We start from the raw sequence: 21636 nt of genomic DNA, 5'->3' as shown, positions 1-21636 counted from the left end.
TGCATGGAGCACTGGGTGTTATATGCAAACAATGAATCATGGAACACTACATCAAAAACTAATGACATACTGTATGGTGACTAACATAATAAAAAAAAAAATTAAAAAGCAAAAAAAAAAAGAATACTCAAAGTTTTAATTCTGCCAACTAGCAGAGATTGCTGTTAATCTACAGCAAATGAGTAAGAAGATTGGTTATTAATTTTATACAAGTTAAATGAAAAGTTCCTTATGATCTTTTTTGGATCAGTGAATTTAAAAAAAAAAATTTTTTTTTTTAAATTTTGAATCTCCACATCCGTAGGTATTTAGATATCTTTTTATTATTGTTTTCTAATCCAGTTAAATAGATGCCACAGATTATAATCTATATGATATTGATTCTTAATATTTGTTATGATTTTCCTTATGGTAGACCATATAGGATATGATTTTGAAAATACTCCATGAGTACTTGAAAAAATATTTAGTATCATTTGGTCATGTCTTTCCCAAAAGGTAGGAGTATTGGTGGTGATTAATAGCAAATGTCCATGAAAGCTTTTTAATAATAGTAATTTTAAATGTTTGCTTTAGCATTACAATGAATTTTTAATAGAATTAATATATTTCTCTATAAAGGTTTCAACTTTTCTGTCTTATTTTATTTGAGTTTAACCCAATACTCTTTCAGTCCGCATTTTATCAGTGAAATGGTGGATTGTGTGGAGAGAGATGCATAGTGTATTTATCAAGTACCTTTCTTTATATGTCATTCACCAGATTCAGAAGTGTGATCCAACATGGTTATTAATATCTACATTAAAAATCATATAGGAATCATATCAATAGCTGCAGAAAAAGCATTTGACAAAATCCAACCCCCATTCATGATAAAAACTCCCAGTAACTAGAAACAGAGGGGAACTTCCTCAACTTGATAAAGAATATCTACAAAAAGCCTACAGCTGTGAAACCAAAAGCTTTCCCAGTAAGATCAGGAACAAGGCAATCATGTGCCCTCTCACCACTGCTTTACAACATCAAGCTGGAAGTACTCTAATGCAATTTGACTAAAAAAGGAAATAAAAGTTGTACAGATTGGGAAGGAAGAAATTTGTTTGCAGATGACATGATTGTCTATGTAGAAAACAAACCAAAAAAAGAACAAAAAAACTGTGAAACAAAAAAGCAATTACAGCATGCAAGGTTGCAGGATACAGGGATAATATACAAAAGTCAAGTGTTTTCCCATATACCAGCAATGAACAAATGGAATTTTAAATTAAAAACATTGTGCCATTTACCTTAGTACATAAAAAAATTAATAAGTTATATATCTAACAAAATCTATATGAGGAAAATTCTGATGGAAGATATCAAAGAAGAAGTAAATAAATGAAGAGCCCATGTTCATGGATAGGAAGACTCAAAGTCAAAATGTCAGTTCTTCCCAGCCTGACCTATAGATTGAGTACAATCCCAGTCAAAATCCCAGCAAGTTATTTTGTGGATATTGACAAACTGATTCTAAAGTTTATCTGGAGAAAACGGTTAGTATCCAAAATCTATAAAGAACTTATCAAACTCAACACCCAAAAACCAAATAATCCAGTTAAGAAATGGGCAGAAGACATGAATGGACACTTTTCCAAAGAAGACATCCAGATGGCCAACAGACACATGAAAAGATGCTCAGCATTACTCATTATCAGGGAAATACAAATCAAAACCACGATGAGATACCACCTCACACCTGTCAGAATGGCTAAAATTAATAGCACAAGAAACAACAAGTGTTGGTGAGGATGCAGAGAAAGGAGAACACTCTTGCATTGTTGGTGGGAATGCAAACTGGTGCAGCTGCTGTGGAAAACAGTGTGGAGGTTCCTCAGAACGTTAAAAATAGAACTACACTATGATCCAGCAGTTACACTACTAGGTATTTACCCAAAGGATAGAAAAATAGAGATATGAAGGGGTACATACACCTCAATGTTTATAGCAGCATTATCAACAATAGCCAAACTATGGAGAGAGCTCAAATGTCCATTGATGAATGGATAAAGAGGTGTTATATATATGGGGATATTACTCAGCCATCAAAAAGAATGAAATCTTGCCATTTGCAACAATGTGGATGAAGCTAGAGTGTATTATACTAAGCAAAATAAGTCAGTCAGAGAAAAATACCATATGATCTCACTCATATGTGGAATTTAGGAAACGAAACAAATGAACATATGACAAGGGGAGAAAAAGAGAGAGAGAGGAAAACAAACCATAAGAGACTCTTAACAATAGAGAACAGGGCACCTGGGTGGCTTAGTTGGTTAAGCGTCTGCCTTCGGCTCAGGTCATGATCCCAAGGTCCTGATATTGAGTCCCAGGTCGGGCTCCCTGCTCAGCTCCGTACTCAGCAGGGAGTCTGCTTCTCCCTCTGCCTCCCCCTCCCCCACTCATGTGCATATGCGCACTCTCTCTCTTTCTCAAATAAAATCTTGAAAAAAAAAAAAAAAACCAATAGAGAACAAACTGAGGGCCAGTGGAGGGAGGTGGGTGAAGGATGGGCTAAATGGGTGTTGGGTATTAAGGAAGGCACTTGTTATGTTGAGCACTAGGTGTTGAATATAAGTGATGAATCACTGAATTCTACTCCTGAAACCAATATTGCATTGTATGTTACTAATTAGAATTTAAATAAAAATTCAAAAAATAATAATTTTTAAATAAATAAAACTTATCTGGAGAGACAAAAGACCCAAAAATAGCCAACACAGTATTGAAGGAGAAGAACAGAATCAGAGGACTGACACTACCAGATTTCAAGAATTACTATAAAGCTATAATAAGCTAGCATGATATTGGTGAAAAAATAGACAAATGGAATAAAATACAGAATCTAGAATGGAATAAAATATAGTCCCACATAAATGCAGTCAGCTGATCATTGACAAAGATGCAAAGGCAATACAATGATTCAAAGACAGTCTTCTTAGCAAATGGTGCTAGGACAATTAGATATTCACATGTAAAAGAATGAATATAGACACAGACCTTACACCCTCCACAAAAATTAATTCAAAATGGTCACAGACCTAAATGTAAAACACAAAACTATAAAATTCCTAGAAGATAAATAGAAGAAAATATGGATGATCTTGGGTTTGGCAGTGAATTTTGGGGTATAACATCAAAGGCATGACCCATGAAACAATTGATAAGTTGGACTGAATTAAAATGAAAAATTTCTCTGTGAAAGACCCTGTCAAGAGAATGAAAATTCGGGGCGCCTGGGTGGCTCAGTTGGTTAAGCCACTGCCTTCAGCTCAGGTCATGATCCTGGAGTCCCTGGATCGAGTCCCGCATCGGGCTCCCTGCTCGGCAGGGAGTCTGCTTCTCCCTCTGACCCTCCCCCCTCGCATGTGCTCTCTCTCATTCTCTCTCTCTCAAATAAATAAATAAAATCTTTAAAAAAAAAAAAAAGAGAATGAAAATTCAAACCACAGACAGGGAGAAAATATTTGCAAAAGGCATAGCAGATAAAGGACTATTATCCAAAATATATGAAGAACTCTTAAAACTTAACAATAAGAAAACAACTCAATTAAAAAGTGGGCACATGGGGCACCTGGGTGGCTCAGTTGTTAAGCATCTGCCTTCGGCTCAGGTCATGGTCCCAGGGTCCTGGAATCGAGCCCCGCATCGGGCTCCCTCCTTGGCAGGGAACCTGCTTCTCCCTCTCCCACTCCCCCTGCTGTATTCCCTCTCTCCCTGTCTCTCTCTCTGTCTCTGTCAAATAAATAAAATCTTTAAAAAAAAAAAAAAAAAGAAGTGGGCACATGTTGTGATGAGCACTGGGTGTTATACGCAACTAATGAATCAGTGGCTAACTGAACATAATAAAAAAAAAAGTGGACCAAAGATCTTAACAGACACCCCATCAAAGAAGATATACAGATGGCATATAAGATTATGAAAATATGCTACACATCATATTTCACCAGGGAAGTGCAAACTAAAACAATAATGAGCTGCTACTCATTACACCAAATATGTACCAGATACACCTATTACAATGGCCAAAATTCAGAACACTGACACCACCAAACTCTGGGAAAGATGTGGAGCAACAGGAATTCTCAATTCATTCATTGCTGGTGGAAATGCAAAATGGTATAGCCACTTTTGAAGGCAGTGTGATGGTTTCTTACAAAACTAAATATACTCTTACCATATGGTCCAACAATTGCACTCTTCTGTATTTACCCAAAGGAGTTGAAAACATATCCACACAAAAACCTGAACATGGATGTTTATAGCAGCTTTGTTCACAGTTGCCAAAACTTGGAAGCAACCAAGATGTCCTTTGGTTAGGCAAATGGACAAATAAACTGGTACATCCAGACAATGGAGTATTATTCAGCACTAAAAAGAAATGAGCTGTCAAGCCATGAGAAGACATGGGGGAAACTAAAATGTGTATTATTAAGTGAAAGAAGCTAGTCTGAAAAGGCTACATACTGTTTGACTCTAACTGACAGTCTGGGAAAGGCAAAACTATGAAGACAGTAAAAAGACGTTTTCAGGGGTTTAGGAGGAGAGAGGGATGAATAAGCATAGGTGAAACACAGAGGATTTTTAGAACAGTGAAACTACTCTGTATGGTACTATAATGGTGGGTACATGTCATTGCAAGTTTGTCCAAACCTATAAAATGTACAGCACCAAGAGTGAACTCAAATGTAAACTATGGGCTTTGAGTGATAATGTTGTGTCAGTGTAGGTTCATCAGTATTAATAAATATACCACTACAGTGAGGGATGTTGAAAATGGGGGAGGGCTCTGCACATATGGGGACAAGAAGTATAGTGGAAATCTCTAACTTGTCAATTTGCTGTTAACCTAAAACTGCTCTAAAAATAGTCTATTAATAATCACATAAGAGGAGTTATGAACATAGGAGAAATCCCAAATTTCACACCATAAAACCACTTTTTCATAGATTAGCAATTTACTGTATGAACATATTATGGCACATTAAAGTTTCATTTCTTGTACACTCACAATTCTGCCTTAATGAAAGATAATAAATTTGGATCAATCATCTGATTAGTAACATAGGGTTAAGGGTCTTCATTATAATCAGAATTCATTTGGGGTCACAATTTAGAAGCTCATTTTAAAATTTAAAAACATTGATATACAGTACTTCTGTAAAATAGAGTTATGCTAAAGATAATTGAATATCAGTAGTGTACTGCCAGTAAGGAGGTTCATCCAAAGCATAATATACAATTAATAGAAAATAATCACATCCATTCTCGAAAATAAATAGATAAAAACAAATAGCTATGAGGAACCAGTCATTATAAATGGTTGTTTTCAGTTTTACTCTCATTTGCAAAATACTAAATTTTATCAACTGATTGATATGCTTGCTCAGTTTTACTGATTAAAACCTTTGGAGCAGAAATGTTTTATGATCATGGTAATAAAATTTTTACTGTGTCCATTGGCTCTCTTTTCTTTTTTTTGAGAGAACATGTGAACAGAGGGTGGGGGAGGAGAAGGGCAGAGGGAGAGGGAGAGAGAGAATCTTGAGCAGACTCCCCACTGAGCACAGAGCCCAGTGCTGAATTTGATCTCACAACCCTGAGATCATCACCTGAGCTGAAATCAAGAGTCAGATGCTTACCAACTGAGCCACACAGGCACCCCTTGGCTCTTTATAAGTTTTGCAAAAAAAAAAAAAAAAAAGTTTTAGAATTTATTTATATACCTTTGTGCCTTTTAGGCCACAGATTATCCTCAGGGTGTTGTGTCGCTGTCCAGTTCTGTGTTCCTTTTTAAAATAAGTCATAAGAGTATATGAATAAAACTAATATGAGAAAAGGGTCTCATTTTTTTCTCTCTAGAATCCCTCAACCTCTGTCACCAATTTAGAATGTTTACTTAGAACTCCTGAGATAGGTAGCTCTTTGCAGATGGAGGTTTTTTGGTTTTGTTTTTGCTTAATAATCAGTATGGTCCTGCTGTATTGATAGGGTAAGTGTGGTATTCTTGTTATGAACAAATCATTTTATGTATCCATTTTTTCTTAAGATTTTACAAATATATTTATTTCCAATATGAATTGAATTTATAGGAGTGTGCTGAAAAACAAGGACAAATTGAACGAGCCATTAGGGAGAAAAAAGCAGTGGAAGGAGAACTAGAAAAGGTAAAAAAAAAAAAAAAAAACCTAACCTAAAACTCAACTGCATATGCTCACTATTACTCTCCACTTTCATCACACTGTCTACTAGCAACCCCTACATTGTAAGTGAGTGTTTTTATTTGGAATATATTCACAGTCAACACTTAAATACTAGTATTGCCTGAATACATTTCTTTGTAAGAGTGGCCACAGTATATGTACTTTTTACTTAAAGGTATAAATTTTATGAAGTAGCTATATTCCTTGTTTAAAGTTCATCCCAATAGTAAATTTTACTTGGTCTCCCTTCTGTTTTTAAATTTAATGCCAACTTTTATTGGGTGTAAGCTATTTATAAAAACAAGTATATATAACTAGAAAATTATAACATTACTCTGATTTTAACCTTTTAAAAGTATAGATTTTTATTTCTTAAGTAGGAAAATATTACCCCAGTGATATTTGAGAAAAAATAATGTGAAAAGTCTATAGTTTAAAATTTTATTTCTTATTTAAATAACCTTTTTATCATCAGTAAATATCCCACTGTCTTAAAATGCCTTGGGAAAACAGGGAAATGAAACTTGATGCAGCATATACTGTGTTTTAAGTGCTGCATTAGGAACTCACAGAGGTTAAGTAACTTACCCACGCTAACAAGTAGTAAATGGTAGAGCCAGAATTTGATGTTCAAAGAAGAACTACATAGTATAAAAAGCATGTGACATATCTGTATTAGTGACATAAAAAGATAATGACATCAGATAGTAAAAGAGTCACTTACAAAAGCAGCATATAGCAAAAGTATATATGTCATGTTCCAGGTAGGACATTTATGGTCACCAGTCTCCTGTGAGGTTGATTCCTTCTGAGTTACTGTTATGGAATAGGGATAGATCCCATTTAGATTGCTATCTACTGTATATCATGGCTGGGATAAATTTTTTAAATCACATGGCATAGATTAAGGAATAGGCTTAATTGGGGAAATGTAAAACAAGACTAAAGACAACAGGTAAAGAAAAGGCACAGGATATACACAGGTCTGTATTTTAGTAGTGGGACATTAACTTGCTGATATCCTACCTTTTTATAGAGCAGGAGTGACAAAGCAGTCTTTTCAGTGGGAGAAGATACAGGTTGCTTGGCCAGGCAGTCTGGATTTAGGGGGTAGCTATGGGTAGAATTTGTCTGAAATGTGAGCTGCTTAGCACCTGGAGACTTTACAATTATCAGGATGTTACAGCCCCTGTGTTGTGGTAGGAAGCCTGTCTTAAAAGAAGCTGAGCTTGGGTACACCCACTCCTGTTGGGAAAAGAGGCACCCCCATTTCAGTTAGATTATGGTCTAGTTAATCCAGAGTAAGATTATAGAATCACTTTCAGATAGTTCTGTTTATTGCACCATAGCATATGTCTGTATTCTTTAATATCAGAATACAGAACTTTTTTTTTTTTTAAGATTTTATTTATTTAAATGAAAGAGAAAACATGCATGAGCATACTCGCCACTGAGCAGAGAGCCCAAAGCAGGGCTCAATCCCAGGATCCCGAGATCATTACCTGAGCCAAAGGCAGACACTTAACCAACTGAGCCACCAGGTGTGCCTGAATATAGAATTGTCTTGAAGGGTGTTTAAAACAATTTAATCAAAACAGTTATCTCTAATTGGTGACATTTAGAATATTTCTTTTCTTTCAGCTATTTTACATTTCTTTTTAAAATATTAAAACTATCCCCAGGACCAAATGGCTTCACAACATATTCTGCCAAACAGTTAAAGAGTTAATACCTATTCTTCTCAAACTATTCCAAAAAACAGAAAAGGAAGGAAACCTTCCAAATTCATTCTATGAGGCCAGCATCACCCTGACCAGATAAAGACACTACTAAATAGAACTGCAGGCCATTATCCCCGATGAACATGGATGTAAAAATTCTCAATAAAAATACTAGCAAACTGAATCCAGCAATACATTAAAAAAATCATTCACCATGATCAAGTGAAATTTATTCCTGGGTTGCCAGAGTGGTTCAATATTTGCAAATCAATCAACCTGACACATCACATTAATGAAAGGATAAAATAAATAATTTTTAAAATAACATATTAAAACTAGTTTACAGTGAGCATGAATACTTTCAAAAAATAATTTTTATGTGTCAGTTTTCAACATTTTTTAAATATGAAATAACCAAAGTTACTGATATGTCTTACTGTGTAACAGTGGGAACAGATGAACACATGATTATGGGTTTTTATTTATCATTGATTTCAGTTTCTAAACTGTAATTTCTTGAGACAGTTTTCTTCTGTAAGATAATATACATATAATCTTCTTTTGCAGATTTACCATGAAGGTAGAGTAAATCAAAGTGATTACAGAAAACTAGAAGAAATGCACCAAAGATGTCTGGTTGCAGAGCGTTCAAAAGATGATCTTCAACTAAGACTTAAGACAGCAGAAAATAAAATAAAACAACTTGAAATAAAGTAAGTTATTCTTTTCGATTTTCTGTTAACATTTTCAGAATTCATACACTTTCTGACAGACTCTTTACTTTTTTTAAATAGGACTTACATATATGATGAAAAAAAACTTTTTAGCACCAAATAGAATCTTTTAAGCGTCTTTTTTTTTTTTTTTTTTAAGATTTTATTTATTTACTTTACAGAGAGAGCGAGCACAAGCAGGGGAAGCAGCAGGCAGAGGGAGAGGGATAAGCAGGCCCCCCGCTGAGCAAGGAGACTGATGTGGGGCTCGATCCCAGGACCCTGGGATCATGATCTGCACTGAAGGCAGATGCTTAACCAACTGAGCCACCCGGTTGCCCCTTTAAGCTTATTTCTGAGAACTAATTTCCTCAGGAAGAAAAGATTTAACAGTATTATACCGTTTTATTTTAAATTTCTCCTTTTTGGCAGTTAAATAGAATGCTAATAAGACTGAGTTCTCTTCATACTAACTATGCAGCTTTTACAGTAGCTTCCTTATAATTACTGCTTTTATACTCAGTTTATACTTACACTTCTTTTGTTATTGAATATTCTATAATAATCCATCATGTTTATTTATTACATTGTCTACTAAAATGGTAAATTTATAGTCTGGCATATCCCTTCTGAATATTTTTCTACCTTTTTCCCCCAGAGTGTTATTTAATACAGTAAAACTTAATTTGAATTACATGAAATCTCAGTCTGTTACAGAATATGTTTAATATTTTAAAAATAAAGAGGAATAATGTCAGCAACACAGTGGAATGAATTGGAGGTACCCAGCCCATGTCCCTCCGCAGAAAAATATATGAAAGACATCCCTGGACAAAAATGCCTTTGTGAGAGCTTTGGGATCCAGGTAGGAGGTTACAAAACACTGCTGGAGCCCAAAAACAGGGAGGGAAGCTTACACACCAGTGGCAGTGCACACTATGGTCCCATCTACCTATGGTCTTGGCTCTAAGCCTGCTTGTCCGCAGTCCTACACCTGGCCCCCTCCACCAAGGGACTCAACAAAAGCCATCCCTGTGGGTACTTCTGATAACAGGTCTGCCAACCTCAGAGCTGACTGTTGTTCCTGCATCCCAGCTCTAGTTCCACTCTCTTATGGTGTGGAGGCAGTCCTGCTCTCCCAGGAACCAGACCAGTAAACTGATGGGAGTACTAACTGTTGCCCAGCAGAAGTCACACCTGACTGCAGACTTAGCAAAAACCACAAGACATGGATCCAGCAGTGCTCTACCACAATTTGAGGTAGTCTTTCATTGCCAGGAATCCACCCAAAAGACCCAGCAGAAGCCACACTTGTAGATGCTTCCAGTTAAACACCCACTGACCTCAGACCTGAGTACAATCCCTGAGGCAGTCTTGTGACCCAACTTTAGTCCCACTCTACCACAGTCCAAAAGCAGTCCTACCCACCCATGGACCAGCCCAGTGACATGACAGGAGTGCCCTTAGGAACCCATGGGACACAACACCTGACTGTACCCCGATGACATGCTTGCCAACCATGAACCTGGCAATAGCCACATGACATGGTTTCAGCCTTACTCAACCACAATCCCAGAAGCAGCCCTATCAGTTGTAGGACTTGGCGGGATAAAGTCTACCTGCCAAAATAAGTCTGTAAAGACTGGAAGAAGAATCTGCTTTTTCAAATACACAGATACCAAGAAAGAATCAGACAAACATGTCAACACCAAAGGAAGCTAATAAAGCTCTACTAACTGACCCAAAAGAAACAGAGACCCATGAACTGCTTGACAAAAATTTTAAATGTTGTCTTAAAGAAACTCAGTTGACTATGAGAGAGCACATTCAACTAAATGAAATCAGAAAAATGATACATGAACAAAATGAGAAGTTTAACAAAGAAATAGAAACCATTAAAAAGAAACAGAAATCCTGGAGCTGAAGAACTGAACTGAAAAATTCTATAGAGTTTCAGCAGCAGACTTGATCATGCAGAAGAAAATCAGCAAACTTGAAGATAGGTCGTTTGAAATCATCCAGTTAGAGGAACAAAGAGAAGAAAGAATGAAAGAGTGATGAAAACCTACATGAGTTATGGAACATCTTAAAGTAAACCAATATTCACATTATGAAAATCCCAGAAGGAGCACAGAATGAGAAAGGAACAGAAAGTTTATAAAGAAATAATAATAGAAAACTTCCCAAATTTGGGGAGGGAGTTGAACATCCAGATCCATGACACCCAAAGAATCACAAATAGGCTCAACATCAAGAGGTCTTCAGTTAGACACATTATAATCAAATTGCCAAAAATAAAAAAGAATTTTGAAAATAGGAAATGATTCATCACATACAAGGGACTCCCCCCAACCCCTGTAAAACTGTCAATGGATTTCTTAGAAGAAACCTTGCAGCAGAGAGAGAGTGGTATGATATATTCAAAGTACTGAAAGAAAAAAACTGCAAACCAGGAATACTATACCCAGCAAAGTTGTCCATCAGAAATGAAGGAGAGATTAAAAATTTTCTAAGACAAGCAAAAGCTCAAAAGGGGTTACATCACCATTAGAGTTGCTGTATAAGAAATGCTAACGAGTTTTTCAAGTGGAAATGAAAGGATACTAGTTAGCAACATCAAAATATATGAAGGTATAAAACTCACTGGTAAAAGTAAGTATATGGTCAAACTCAGAATACTCTGAATGTAATAGTAGTACATAAATCACTTTTAACACTAATATAGAAGTTAAAAGATAAGAGTATTAAAAATAATAGAGGTACAATAGTGTGTTAATTGATATACAATATAAAAACATGTATGACATCAGTAACAAAAATGTGAGGGAGCAGAGAAGCAAAAGTGTGGAGATTTTTATGTGATTGAAGTTAAATTTGTTACAAATTTAAAACTATAAGATGTTTTATGTAAGCCTCATGCTAATCAGAAAAAAAATGTGTAGTAGAGAAAAGATAAAGGAATGAAAGCAACCAGTATAAAAATTCAACAAATCGCAAAAAAAGACAGCTAAATAGGAATAAAGGAACAAAGGAATTGCAAAACAGAAAACAGTTAACAAAATCACAATAGTTATTACCTGTTAATAATTACTTTTAAGTGGATTAAATTATCTAATCAAAAGACATAGACTAAATGGATTAGAAAATAAGATCCAGCCATATGGTGCTTACTAGAAAGTCACTTTACATTTGAGGAAGCACATAGGCCAAAAGTGAAGAGATGGCAAAAGATATTCCATGCAAATGGTACCCAAAGACAGCAGGGGTATCTTGTATCAGACAAATAGACTTAGGTCAAAAATTATCGTGAGACAAAAATGATTATTATATAATGATAAAAAGGGGTTAATTCATCAAGAGAAAATAGCAATCATAAAACTATATGCACTCAACATCAGAGCACCTAAATATATAAAGCAAATATTAACAGAGCTGAAGGAAAAAATAGAGAGCAATAAAGTAACAGTAGGAAACTAATAGCTCACTCTCAACAATAGACAGATCATCCAGAACAGAAAATCAGTAAGAAAACAGTACCCTTGAACAATGCTAAAGACCAAATTGGCCTAACATTCTGTCCTACACACCAGAAGACACATTCTTCTCAAATGTTGAATTATCCAGGATAGATCAGATGATAGGCCACAAGTCTTAGCAAATTTAAGAAGATTAAAATTATATCAAGTATCTTTTCCAAGTGCAATGGTATGAAACTACAGATCAGTAATGGGAAGAATATTGGAAAATTAACACACTCTTGAACAATCAGTGGATCAAAAGGGAAATCAAAAATATCCTGACACAAATGCAAATGGAAGCATAATATACCAAAAATTAGGGGATGCAGTAAAATCACTTCTCAGAGGGATGTTTATAGCAAAGTTTTAACAATGAATATACATTAAGAAATCTCTCAAATAAACAACCTAACCATATACCTCAAGAACTAGAAAAAGAAGAAAGATATTAAGCCCAAAAGGAAGGAAGTAACAGAGATAAGAGTAGAAATAGAGAATATTTACAAAACAATAGAAAAGATCAATAAAACTGGACTTGATTTTTTGAAAAGATAAAAAAAATTTTTAAAGATTTTATTTATTTATTTAACAGAGACACACAGAGAGAGGGAACACAAGCAGGGGGAGTGGGAGAGAGAGAAGCAGGCTTCCCGCCGAGCAGGGAGCCCGATGTGGGGCTTGATCCCAGGACCCTGGGACCATGACCCGAGCCGAAGGCAGACGCCTAATGACTGAGCCACCCAGGCATCCCTTAAAAGATAAAATTGACAGTCTTTTAGCTAGACTAAGAAAAAAAGACTCAAAATCAGAAATAAAAGAGGGGAGACATTATAGCTGATACCACGCGAATACAAGGGACCATAAGAGACTACTGTGAACAATTATATGCCAACAAATTAGATAAACTTGAAGAAATGGATAAATTTCTAGAAACATACGACCTCCCAAGACTGAATCTGAAAACTAGTAAGGAGATTGAATCAGTAATCAAAAACCTCCTTGGGTTTTGGAAAAGCCTAGAACCAGATGGCTTCACTGGTGAATTCTACTAAACATTTAAAGGAGACTTAAATTCCAGTCCTTCTCAAACTCTTCCAAAAAATTGAAGAGAGAACATTTCCAAACTCATTTTATGAGGCCAGCATTACTCTGATACCAAAACAAGACAAAGACACTATCAGAAAATAGAATACCAGGCTTGGGTGGGGGGATGGGTTAGCCTGGTGATGGGTATTAAAGAGGGCACATATTGAATGGAGCACTGGGTGTTATATGCAAACAATGAATCATGGAACACTACATCAAAAACTAATGATGTAATGTATGGTGATTAACATAACATAAGAAAATAAAATTAAAAAAAAAAGAAAATAGAATACCAGGCTTAATATCCATGATGAACACAGATGTAAAAATACTCCAGAAAACATACTAGCAAACCAAATTCAATAGCCCATTAAAAGGATCATACACAATTGTCAAGTGGAATTAATACCTGGGAGGCAAGGATGGTATGCAGATCGGTAAATGGGCTATACCACATTAAAGAATGAAGGATAAAACTCATGATCATCTCAATAGATACAGAAAAAGCATTTCACAAAATATAACATCCATTCATGATTAAAGAAATAAATTAGAGAAGAAATGTACCTCAACCTACTAAAGGCCATATATGACAAGCCCACAACTAACATCATACTGAATGGTGAAAAAAGCTAAAGTCTTTTCCTTTAAGATCAGGAACAAGACCGTGGTGCCCACTCTTGCCACTTCTATTCAACATAATAACGGAAGTGCTAGTCAGAGCAGTTACAAGAAAAAAAAAAAAAAAGAAAATCATCCAAATTAGAAGTAAAATTGACTCTGTTTACAGACAACATGATCCTATATATTGAAAAAACCCTGAAGACGCCACCAAAAAAGTCATTAGATCTAATATATAAATTCAGTAAAGCTGTAGGATGCAAAATCAACATACCAAAATCAGTTGCATTTCTATCCGCTAACAACAAACTATTTGAAAAAGAAATGAACAATCCCATTAACAGGAGCTTCAAAATGAATAAAATACTTAGAATAAATTTAACCAAGAAAGTAAAAAAAACTTTACACTGAAAACTAAAAATCATTAGTGAAGGAAATTGAGAAAGTCACATATAAATGTAAAGATACCATCTTCATGAATTGGATGAAATAATATTGTTAGAATGTCCATACTATCCAAAGCAGTCTTCAGATTTGATAAAATTCCTATCAAATTTCTGATGGCATTTTTCACAAAAATAGAAAAAACAATCCTAAAATTCATAATGGGGGCGCCTGGATGGCTCAGTCAGTTAAGCATCTGCCTTTGGCTGCGGTCATGATCCTGGGATCCTGGGATCGAGAAGCCCTGTGACTGGCTCCCTGCTCAGCAGAGAGCCTGCTTCTCCCTCTCCTTCTTCCACTCCCCCTGCTTGTGCTCTCTCTCTTTCTGTCAAATAAATAAATCCTTAAAAAAGAATTCATAATGAATCTCAGAAGATTTTGAATAGACAAAGCAATCTTAAGAAGAACAAGCTGAATGCATCACAGTTCCTGATTTCAAAAAATATTACAAGTCTTCAGTAATCAAAACAGTATGGGAGATGCCTGGGTGGCTCAGTTGGTTAAGTGTCTGCCTTCAGCTCAGGTCATGATCCCAGTGTCCTGGGATTGAGTCCAGCATCAGGCTCCTTGCTCAGCGGGGAGCCTGCTTCTCCCTCTGCCTGCTGCTCCCCCTGCTTTTGCTCTTTCTCTCTATGACAAATAAAATCTTAAATAAATAAATGAAAGAAAAATTAAAAAATCAAAGCAGTATGGTACAGGTATAAAAAGTAGACATGTAGATCAATGGAAATAAATACATGCATTTATGGCCAGCTGATCTTTGACAAGAGTGCCAAGAACACACAATGGGGAAAGGATAGTCTTTTCAATAAGTGGTGTTGGGAAAACTGGATGTCCATATGCAGAAGAATGAAATTGAACCCTTATCTCACACCATATACAAAAGTCAACTCAAAATGGATTCAAGACTGAAATGTAAATTCTGAAACTGTAAAACTACTAGAAGAAAACAGGGGGAAAGCTTCTTGACATTGGTCTTCACAGTGATTTTCGGATCTGACCCGATAAGTACAACTAACAAAAGCAAAAATAAACAAGTGGAATTACATCAAACTAAAAAGTTCCTGCATAACAAAGAGGAAAATCAAGAGTGAAAAGACCACCTACAGCATAGGAGAAAATATTTGCAAGCAGTATCTGATAAGGAGTTAATATCGAAAATATGTAAGGAAGTTGAACAATTCAATAGCAAAACAAATAAACTGCTTTAGAAATGGGAAGAGGACCTGAAGAGACTTTTCTCAGAAGACATACAAAGGGCCAACAGGTATATGAAAAGGTGCTCTTCATCACTGATCATCAGGGAAATGCAAATCAAAATCACATTGAGGTGTCCCCTCACACCTGTTGGAATGGCTATCAAAAAGACAAAAGATAGACTCCAGGTAAAGATGGCAGAGCACAGTTACAGCTTTTGGCTGACTGCATTCAGCAAATGTAAACTTATCCGGATTGAATATGCTTTCACTGCTGTAGCTGGAGAAGCCCCTCCAATGGGAATTAAAGCTGCAAATAGTGTGGTATTAGGCAACTGAGAAGAAACAAATCCATTCTGTATGATGAGCAAGGTGTACAAAAAGTGGAATCAATCAGGCTTGGTGTATAGTGGCATGGGCCCAGATTACAGAGTGCTTGTGTACAGAGCTCAAAAACTAGCTCAGTGATACTATCTCGTTTACCAAGAACCCATTCTAGCAGCTCAGCTGGTATAGTGATGCAAGAATATACTCAGTCAGGTGATGGTCATGCATTTGGAGTTTCTTTACTAATTTGTGGTTGGAATGAGGGGCAACTGTATTTATTTCAGTCAGATCCATCTGGAGCTCACTTTGCCTGGTAAGCCTCAGCAATGGGAAAGAACTATGTGAATGGGAAGACTTTCCTCAAGAAAAATAACAAAGACCTGGAATTTGAAGATGCATTCATATGGCCATATTTACCCTAAAGGAAAGCTTTGAAGGGCAGATGACAGAAGATAACATAGAAGTTGGAACCTGCAGTAAAGCCAGATTTAGGAGGCTTACTTCAACTGAAGTTAAGGATTACTAGGCTGCCATTAGCATAACGAAGTGATTGGAAAATCCAGAATTTCAGATAATCCTTTTTCTTAACCATGTTTAAAGTATGTTTTGGTTTGCAGGCTTTTTGCATACTTATTTCTACATGGCTTAATGGACTGATGTTTTTTAAATGACATTCATAAATCATAATAAACTGTTAAATCAAAAAAAAAAAAAAAAGACAAAAGATAACCAGTGTTGGTGAGGATATGGAGAAAAGGAAACCCTTGTACATTGTTGGTGGGAATGTAAATTGGTACAACCACTATGAAAAACTGTACAGAGGTTCCTCAGAAAAGTTTAAAAACTACCATATGATCCATTTCTGGGTATATATCCAAAGGAAACAAAATCGCTATCTCAAAAAAATATCTACACTCTTACATTCATTGCAGTATTATTCTCAGTAGCCAAGATATGGAAACAACCTAAGTGTCCATTAACAGATGAATGGATGTTGCAGGGGGGTGAATAGATGGATATTTATTTCTGGTTATCCCCCCAGTTCTCTATTTTTTTCTTACAATTTGTTGAAAACCTAGGTTGTTTGTATTCTAGTTTCCTCTGCCTGCATGCATATATGTGATGCCATTTACCTTGTTTCTCTGTCCCATGTAATTCCTAAAAACTAGTAATCAAATCAAGAGGGTTGACCTGATCCAGTTCACATTTTTTTGTAAGAATTCTTTATAAATGGTAATATTTTGGACTTCAGTTTGTAGGCACATAATATGTGATTATTTCTGATGTTAGCATCTTTCTGATCTTATCGTTTGATGATCATTGCCTAGATCTTTCATTTCATGAGGAACTTTATCAGCCAAAGTTGAAATAGGAAAAAAGAGCCAAAGTATTATGGAAATTAAAGACCTTATATATTCCCTCTGACACGTATTGACCAGATAATATTCGCAGTATTTGATTAGCAGGATTGAAAAAATGGAAATTTTTAAAGATAGGAATAAAAATTAGCAATATATTGAAGCAATATACGTTTGAAGGTTGGGTCACCCAGTAATCCATTGTTGAGAAAGTTCAAGAAATATAACCTATTTAAACTGATAAAACAAGAGGCTTATAGAACTGGAAGTTTATTTTTTTTTAAATTTTTAAGTCATATAACAGGAAAATATGAAATAGGTCTTATTGTAATTTAGTAATATAGACAGCTAATGTGTCTTCTATGGAGTTGATTGAAGTAATAAAGGAATTTTGATCATTACCTACATCACCTTCCTTACCATTAGCTTCAGTTTATCCCCTTGAAGTCTTTGTTACACAGTGATTCTCACTGTTAGCAAAATTTGAAAAAAAGTTTCACAGAGATTTTCTTGGTGAGTGGTAACAGTTCAGTTTATTAGATGAGATTGCTAAATTGGTTGTATTTGCCTGGGATAATACAACGTTATGAAACTACATAGTTTAAGTCTACAGTGAAGAGTAATGGGTCGGAACAAAGAATACAAAAGTCTATACTATAAAACATAACTTCTTGACTTTCATTACAGATCATTAAGTTTAAAGGTTCCTTTTGTTTTTTTAATCAGTTCCTCAGAAGAGATATCACGTTGCCAAGAAATGATTCAGAAACTTCAAAACATATTGGAGTCTGAGAGAGAGAACTGTGGATTTGTCAGTGAACAAAGGCTGAAACTTCAGCAAGAAAATGAACAGTTACAGAAAGAGACTGAAGATTTAAGAAAGCTTGCTCTCGAGGCTCAAAAAAAAGCCAAATTAAAGGTATTTTGAAGACTAGTTAGAGTTAAATGTGTACTTGTGAAAGTCAAAATATAAAAAGTGTTTAGAGAGACCCAGTAAAACATTTTTACGGCCTTTTTTTGTTTTTTGCCTTTTCATCAGATAGCATTAAATCATAATGCAGAGCATTAACCAGTCTTTTTTGTATTGTAGAATTTGGCAAGCGTACTTGAAAATGATTGCTTTCACTATCCACACACACAGAAAATTCTTTGCAACCATGAAATACACTGATATTCCTGCCAAAGCAATTTAAGCAGTGCTAGCAAAACTATAGATTAGATAACTTTATAGACTACCATCCTCTCTTCTTCTATAATAGCCTCTTAAAAATTGAAGTCTAAAACTAGCTTTATAGAGGATGCTACATCAGTACGCTCTGAGAACCTCTCATATGTAGTCTAAAATTTCCATGCTAGGAGGAAGGCAAGGGACAAAAGTCTCCTTTAGAAAAAAAATTCTCCTTTATTGTCACTCTCTTTTCCTCCTTCCTCATGCTAATGTTTAACATGCTTTGACAATAGGAACAAGATAACCTGTTTAAGGGAGTTTCAAGAAGCACCGATATTATCTTCACCATGTTCCTTGCCTTACCCCATTCCATGCAACTTTAAAAGTTGTCATTAACTCTTTATGATAAAGACCTATATCTTCCAGTTTCATAGAAAGGATATGAGGTGGCAGTATTCATGTTTCACTTTGTTTTTTGTTGCTCTATACTCATAAGAAGTCACATTCCAGTCTAATTCATATCAACACATTTATTGAATGCCTCCTACTGCAAGCATCAAACATTAGTTATTTATAAAAGCTTGAACTCTGAAAGAGGGCCTTATATCATACAGAGAGGTTTCTACCTTATGCTTTAGTCTGTGGGGATTCAAGACTTGATATAAAGCTATAGTAATTAAGACAGTGTGCTATCAGTATAATAATAATTAGCTTGATCAATGGAACAAAACAGAGTCCAGGAACAAACCCGTTTTTCATAATCACTTCATTTGTAACAAAAGCACCACTGTAGTTCAATATGGAAAGAATTATCTTTATAATAAATGATGCTAGATCAGTTGGGTCCATATTTTAAAAATAAACCTTGACCCCTATATCATACCATACATTTAAATTAATTTGAGCTGCCTTGTAGACCTAAATGCAACATATAAAACAATGGAGCTTCATAGAGAAAATCTTCATGATCTTGGGTAAGAAAGAATTTCTTAATGAGAACACAAAAGCAATAATCATAACATAAAGATTAATTGGATTTCATTAAATTAATATTATTGAGTCATCAAAAGACACCACAGTACAATGCTGACTCTGGTTTGCCAGTTTTGCCTATTAAAAATCACAATCTAAATTGTCAAAAAAAAAAAAAGATACCATTAAGAGAGTGAAAGTGAAATAAAGTATAATACAAGAAGTATTTGTAATACATAAAATATAGATAATACATGTGTAATATAATACATTTATAATACAATAATATAATATATAAATATGCATTTATATATATAATACAAACAAAAAAGGACTAATATTTAGAATATAAAAACTGTTACCAATTAATAATGATAAAACCACAATTAATAAGGAAAAAACAAGCACCTTATTTCCAAAAATGGGCAAAAAACTGAAATATGCACTTCACAAAAGAGAATATATGAAAAAATGTTCAACTGCATTATTTATCAACAAAATATAATTAAAATTACAATGAGGTACCACTGCATACTTACCAGAATGGCTAAAGTTCAAAAAAAACTAAGAGCATCAAGTGTTGACAAAGATAGATGTAAAGCAACTGGAACTTCCATACAATACTTTGGGAATGTAAGTTGATATACCAGTTAGCAGTGTCTTTTAAAGTTGGACATACATACATACAATGCCAAATAATGCTGGCTTCATACCCACAGATATGAGTGCTTATGTTCATGAAAACACGCATATAAGAATATTCATAGAAGTTTTAATCCTGTCAAAAATTGAAAATAACGCAAATGTCCATCCACATGAGATTACATAAATAAATGGTGGTGTACTCAAATCATGAAATAGATAGCAGGAATAAAAAAGAATGAACTATGTCTATAAGTAATAATGGATGAGTCTCACAGACCTAATGTTGAACAAAGAAGCCAGACATAAAAAAGCTCATAGTCTATTAATTTCATATATAAAAGTGAAGAATAGGCATAATTACCTACGAGGGTGAGATCAGAATAGCAGTTACATTTTCGAAGGGCAAGTAATGATTAGAAGGGCATATGAGGGAGCCTCTGGGGGGGCATCTAAATCAGGGTGGTGACTCTGATATGTCAGGATATTTGTAAAACTTGAGTTGTACCCCTAAGATTTATGTAGTACATTGTAAGCAAAAGATAAATCTTGGCAAAGGAAGGTCAGTAGGATTGTAGCTAAAACAAGAATAGTTTTGAGTTTGATGCTTCTGGAAGCTGGGTGATAGGCATATAGGGATTCGTTGTAATATTCTGTTTTGTGTATGCTTGAAAGTTCTCATACTAAAACATTTCCATAATAAAATAAGTCCGTGTACTTTGGTGAAAAAATGTTATATCTTTCTCTTATATTTTAAATTTCATATTATAAATTTCATATGGATTAATAACTAAAAGCTACTAGTGAAACAATAAAACATTAGTAGGAAATGTAGGCAAATGTATAACTGATAGATGAAAAAGAACTTTCCTAACAAAACAAAACCAAAAAAAAAAAAAAAAAAGGAAGAAATTGCAAATGAATATATTAATAGATTTAAATATATAAAGTTTTTAAATATTTAGAACCATTTTTTAAGTGTTTAGAAAAGAAATAACTGGGGGAAATAATTTTAGTAAATATATTAAAAGACAAAAACCATATAAGGAGCTTTGAGAAATATTAAAGAAGAATATTTGTAACCTATAAGAAAAACATGTATGAGACATGAACAGAACTCACAAACTAAGGAAACAAATTGCTAATGAACAATTTTTAAACTTTAAACTCACTGTTGATTAACTGCATGGTTACCAGTGTGAGTAAATGTGCAGCTGAGAGTTTAAAATGGTACAGTCTCTAAAATTTGTTCATAAGAAAATAATTAGAATATTTCATAATTTAAAAAATTCATTGCAGCATTATTCATAATAACAAATTAGAGACAACCTCTCTAGAAATAAAGGAACAATGAAATGGTACATCTATACAATACTTTGAGTCATCATTAAAAATTGTTTCCAAATAATTTATAATGCTGTTATATTGCTGTGTTCTAGGTTTAAAAATAATAAGAAAAACTTCTGAATATATATTTATATATATATTGCAATTCTATATACACTAATCTAAATTCTAAAATTCATAAATAAAAACAATTATGTAGAAGTAGAGGTGGTTATCTCTTGAGTTGTAGATTACAGAGACCTTACATTTGTTTTTAATTTTTTTATTTTCCATTATTTTACAAT

The 21636-nt window shown here is 34.6% G+C and overlaps 1 protein-coding gene and 1 pseudogene across 9 annotated transcripts in view; both read left to right on the top strand.

Annotated features, from left to right (window-relative positions):
• SCLT1 (sodium channel and clathrin linker 1) overlaps positions 1-21636 on the top strand; it is a 215143-nt gene that overhangs the window by 127507 nt on the left and 66000 nt on the right. For 8 of the 9 annotated variants that reach the window (XM_032412836.1, XM_032412837.1, XM_032412839.1 and 5 more), the window contains 3 exons: positions 6129-6203; positions 8528-8673; positions 17950-18142. In XM_032412836.1, the coding sequence (XP_032268727.1) occupies positions 6129-6203; positions 8528-8673; positions 17950-18142 (414 nt within the window). The remainder of the gene's footprint in view (positions 1-6128; positions 6204-8527; positions 8674-17949; positions 18143-21636) is intronic. The other variant, XM_032412840.1, reaches the window with a different exon arrangement.
• On the top strand, positions 15734-16415 carry LOC116637386 (annotated as a pseudogene).

This window comes from Phoca vitulina, unplaced genomic scaffold, assembly GCF_004348235.1.
Source record: "Phoca vitulina isolate PV1807 unplaced genomic scaffold, GSC_HSeal_1.0 scaffold14, whole genome shotgun sequence".
Classification (NCBI taxonomy): Eukaryota; Metazoa; Chordata; class Mammalia; order Carnivora; family Phocidae; genus Phoca; species Phoca vitulina.
Note: the sequence above shows the minus strand (reverse complement) of the source record. Positions and strands in the feature narration are given on the sequence as shown.